The sequence below is a fragment of the Macrobrachium nipponense genome, chromosome 16, assembly GCF_015104395.2.
Source record: "Macrobrachium nipponense isolate FS-2020 chromosome 16, ASM1510439v2, whole genome shotgun sequence".
In the NCBI taxonomy this organism is placed as follows: domain Eukaryota; kingdom Metazoa; phylum Arthropoda; class Malacostraca; order Decapoda; family Palaemonidae; genus Macrobrachium; species Macrobrachium nipponense.
In genome coordinates, this window is record NC_087209.1 from 52,716,517 (window position 1) to 52,721,742 (window position 5,226).

Sequence of the window (5,226 nt, forward strand, 5' to 3'; positions counted from 1 at the left end):
ATTACTCCCATAGAAAACCCAAGCCTAACCAAAGTTCCAATAAACCAGGTAATCAGACCAAATCTCAGGTTAGTTCTTACACCCCTAAGAAAAACGAAGTTACGAATCTGAGTATTTCTGTCACTCCAGGACAGCCTAATAAGACCGCTAGAACTCAAAGTTGTGTATTCTGTGATAGACCAGAACATAAAGCCTACCAGTGTGACATTTACAAGACCACGCAAGAGCGCATTTCAAGACTTACCGCACAAAATCGTTGCGTGAAATGCACTTCACCTAACCATAAGACAACCGATTGTCTTGTGAAGTTCCACAAATGTCTGTCGTGTAAAACTGGACTACACCATTCAGCATTGTGCCCTGACTCCTCAACTGAGGTCTCTGCTGTGAACTATTGTGGAGACAATGACAGTGACAAAGACTTAAAGTCACAAACAAGTGGAATTCTCCCTACCGCCTTAATGAAAGTGGTGTGTCCGCCCTCAGGCAACACCAAGGAACTTAGATCACTGTTTGATTCTGGGGCGCAACGCACCTTCATCACACAAGAGGCAGTGGAAGAGTGTAAACTTGTACGAGACAATCCTGTCCAACTGAGCATCAGTGGGTTCTGGATACCAAAGAACCTAGATATAGTACGGTCACTGTACCTGTCAGGGTAAACGATGACAGCCTTGTAACTTTAAAGGCTATTGTCGTACCTAAACTACCTCAGAGCGCTAGGCCTCGGGGACTCTGTAAGATAGTGTCTGAACTGAAGAGCCAGAATGTCACCCTAGCTGATCCTAACTTGTCAAGTAGTCAGATTGACCAGGTGAAACTGCTTGTTGGCATAGATCACTACTTTGACTTTATCCATTTTTCCACAAGCAAACGGAGTGAACCTGATTGAGTCCTCCTTAGGATATCTGGTCGCTGGTAAACTGCCTAGTAAATGCACAACCCTATCAGTGCTTCATTCTGTAACTGTAATGAGACTAGCAGTTGATGAACCTTCCAAAGCTGCTCTAGAGTACCACTTGAGATGTCTGATAGCAAATTTGCTGAAGACCCCATCCAACAGCTTTGGACCCTAGAATCAGTCGGAATCGTTGATCAAGGATAGTCACCTGAGGATAAATTTGTACTGGAAGAATTCAAGAATTCCATCAATATGGTTGAAGGACGATATGAGGTATCTCTCCCCTGGAAAGTCGATAAGAAACAACTCCCTACCAACTTACACTCTCGAGGAAAAGACTGAACAGTACTATTCACAAGCTGAAACAAACTAATAAGTATCTGGAAATTTATGACCAGATCATCAAAGAACAACTGTCCCTCGGCTTCATTGAAACAGTGCCAGAAGAAGACCAAAAACGGACAAATGTCCATTATTTACCCCATTTACCTGTGATTAAGGATTCAACTACAACGCCCATTCGTATTGTATTTGATGCAAGTGCCCGGATGGACAAGCAGGCCCCTAGCCTGAATGATTGCTTATACTCTGGCCCATCCTTGACTAGTCATTTAACCGACTTGTTGTTGAAATTCCATCTCGACCCATTTGCGGTATCGGCAGACATCAGTAAAGCCTTCTTACGGGTAGGCCTCCAACCTAGGGATGTGATTATACACGTTTCATTTGGCTAAAAGATCTTAACAATGAAAAGGACCTTCAAGCCTATAGGTTTAGATCAGTTCTCTTTGGAGCAACCTGCTCGCCTTTTTTACTCCAGTCAACCTTGCAACATCACTTTGAAACCTACCCCACTTCACCTGAAGTTAGTTTCCTCATGACCAAATTTTATGTGGACAACTTAATTGGTTCCTTACCAACAACAGTCAGCCACTCTACAGCCTTTACAAGGTTGCAAAGGAAGTCCTGTCAGATGCCGGAATGCCTTTAAGAGAATGGATCAGTAATGACCCAACCTTCAATGAAATGGTAAAACAAGAAGGTGATGGAACAACAGAAGGCTCAGATCTTGTCAAAGTTCTAGGACTTCATTGGAACTACAAGACTGACCACTTAAGCATAAAACCCTCTACCTTTGAGGAAGCTCCGCTTACCAAACGGCTACTTTTGAGCAACCTTTCAAAAGTATTTGACCCTCTAGGATTGTTTGCTCCCATAATTGTACGAGCCAAAGTTCTTATGCAAAAGATCTGGAAACTATCTAAAAGGTGGATGATGTTTTGGCACCAGAACTTCAAGAAGAGTGGTCGAAGATCAAGAAAGACCTCGAGAACATATCATACCAGGATTTCCCACGCTTCACAGCCAACAGAGGGACCAACTACTCTCTTCACGTATTCTGTGATGCTAGTGAAAAGGCCTATGGGGCTGCAGCCTATTTGATGGACCAACACGCAGGTGCGAACCTAGTTTTCTCTAAAGCAAGAGTCGCCCCTCTCAAAAAGAAAAGCATACCACAACTTGAGCTGACTGCCAACTATAGTGCAGTCAAAATAGCTGACTACCTCAGAACCGTTTTCACTACCGATGGTGTCAAGATTACTGACACTGTCATATGGTCTGACAGTAAAGTTGCCCTACACTGGATTCAGAACAACAAATCTAAAAACATCTATGTCCGCAACAGGGTGAATGAGATAAGTCAGGTCACTGAAGTGAAGTACCTCTATGTACCTGGTGAAGAAAACCCAGCAGACCTTGTCTCTAGAGGAATTTCCATGCGGCAGTTTAAGAAAAGTCAAATTTGGTTCCATGGCCCAAGTTGGCTCCCGAACCCAGAGATGTGGCCAGAGCAGGCCAGATGTATCTACATGCTACCCACCTGAAACACCTGAAGAAGTTTTAACTACAGTTGTCAGTGAAGAAGCTACTTGTCCCATAGAGATCCGTAGGTTCGCTTCCCTTCCTAAACTTATAAATGTCACTAAGCTAGTAATTAAGTTCACTAGGCTCCTTAAACGTACCATTGGGAATCGTAAAACTAAGAACTCGGGACCCGTAAACTCTGAAAATGGCGAAGTACAGAACTCAGAAGCATTACGAATTCTTATTGGCTTCACACAGAGTCAGTATTTCCCAGAGGAGTTGTCATACCTTAACAAGAATTCCCACAAAATTCCAGCCAGAATTAAATGCCTAGGCTTGTTCCTGGATGAGAATGGACTTTTGCGATGCACTGGGAGACTACAAAATGCGGACCACCTTCCATATAGCAGTAAATTTCCTCTGCTTTTACCTCCAAATTCTCCTTTGACTGGACTTACATTCATTCAAGCACATGAAAATGTTCTTCATGCAGGCGTTCAAGACACAATTTGCAAGGTGAGAGAAGAATACTGGATACCAAGACTGAGACGTGTGTCAAGAAGATGAAAACGAAGTGTCACCTATGTAACCATCTGGAAGGACCTGCATTGCACAGGCCTCCTCCGCCACCTCTACCGGCTTGCAGAGTGAACAGTCTCCGGCCATTTGAGGTGACCGGAGTAGATTTGACTGGACAAATTCTTATCTGCAATCCTGCCACTAAAGAACTGGACAAGGTTTACATAGTCGTATTCACTTGTACCTCAACACGAGCTTGTCACCTAGAAGTGGTAAAAGACTTAACCACCACACTGCTTTTCTCAATTCCTTCAGGCGATTCACTGCACGAAGATCTTGCCCTCGTCGAATGATTTCTGACAACGCCACTAACTTCAAAACTGGTTCTTCCTTGATTCAGTCCTTGTATGATGACACTGACATACAGTCCACACTGACTCGGGAAAATTGTAAATGGACATTCATCACATCTAGGGCACCCCATCAAGGAGGCTTCTATGAGAGGATGGTTGGCAGTGTGAAATCAGCACTAAAGAAAGCTATATTCAAGAAGAGGATTAATTCTGACGAACTGAATACCATTGTCACTGAGATAGAGTGTCGTATTAACAATAGACCTCTTACATATGAGGATGCTACATCTCCAGATACCGTCGATGCCCTTACCCTTCTCACCGTTGTATGGCTACCGGTTAAACTCGTTACCCACTACCATAGACCGGACTACCTGAATGACCCAGATTTTGAGCTTGACCACAAACAATGTAATGAGAGATTCAAGTTTGTATCTCAGGTAATACATGCATTCCAAGAACAGTGGAGAAAGGAATACTTGCAGTTCCTGAGAGATAGACACTATTTCAACGGGGATCCAACCCAACCGTTCCAAACCAAGATTAAAGTAGGAGATGTGGTGTTAGTACATAATGACACCCCTCGTTGCATGTGAAAATTGGCAAGGGTCATTCAGCTGATGCCCAGCTCTGATGGACTGGTCAGAGTTGTGAAGCTACAGACCAGCAATGGAGAGACAACTAGGTCAGTTGACAAACTTTACCCGCTGGAGGTCTCTAAGCCAGAGGATATGTATACTGTAGAAGCTGCGGAGAAAAATTTAGGAGACAGTCAAAATTCTGAAGGATATCAAGCAGAAGAGAGACCGAAGAGAAGAGCCGCCACCAACTCGAGGCGATTCTTACAGCAGTTGATTAATGATGAAGCTGTTTAACCTAACACAAAACTGTGTGTTTTGTGTTATCTCCCCCGGGAGGATGTAAATTTATTTGTACATATACATTTTCTAACCTTTAACGAAGTCACTGCTAAGAGCTTCAAAGTAACTATACCCCATTTTCTTTAGTATAAGCTCTGCAGAAAAATTAATATTATATTTTGAATAACTTGATTAACTTTACTTAGCATTTAAAATATTTGATAGATAGATTTAATAAATAGATTTAACTGTCCCTTCAAATTATTTAAGAAATTATTTAATTGATTTGGGGAGTGATAAGAACCATTGACCTGACATAGGCCTTTTCGAGGGGTAAGCTTAGGCCGGGCGCGGGTTTTTGGGCCCTTTGTTCAAAACAGACGGCGAGCGAAGAAGGGCGACAACTAGTTTCGGCGACTTCGCCCTTTAAGTTTAATTTACGTTGTGTAGGGTTTTAGAAATTAATAACCCTTTAAATAATTGGTTTGTATGATCTCCTTTCCTGTTTGTATCTATCCTAAAACCTCATCCTATCCGAATATCCTTATCTGCAACCAAAACTTTTAACAGCCTTCATCACTGGTCGGTCGACGGAAAATTCGGTAGGTGGAATAACATTTCTTATCAACGTACCAATTTATTTCCACGAATGCGATTAGAGGTCGCTGGGTTTGCTGATTAAATATATAGGATTTGTTTTTAGTTTACGCGTGAATTAAGAGGTGTG

At 42.6% G+C, this 5,226-nt stretch overlaps 1 protein-coding gene across 1 annotated transcript; it reads left to right on the forward strand.

Moving 5' to 3' along the window:
• The first annotated feature begins 3,635 nt into the window (after window positions 1–3,635).
• On the forward strand, window positions 3,636–4,235 carry LOC135195338 (uncharacterized). Its single transcript, XM_064221596.1, has one exon. The coding sequence runs from the start codon at window positions 3,636–3,638 to the stop codon at window positions 4,233–4,235; it is 600 nt and encodes a 199-aa protein (XP_064077666.1).
• Window positions 4,236–5,226: the final 991 nt, after the last annotated feature.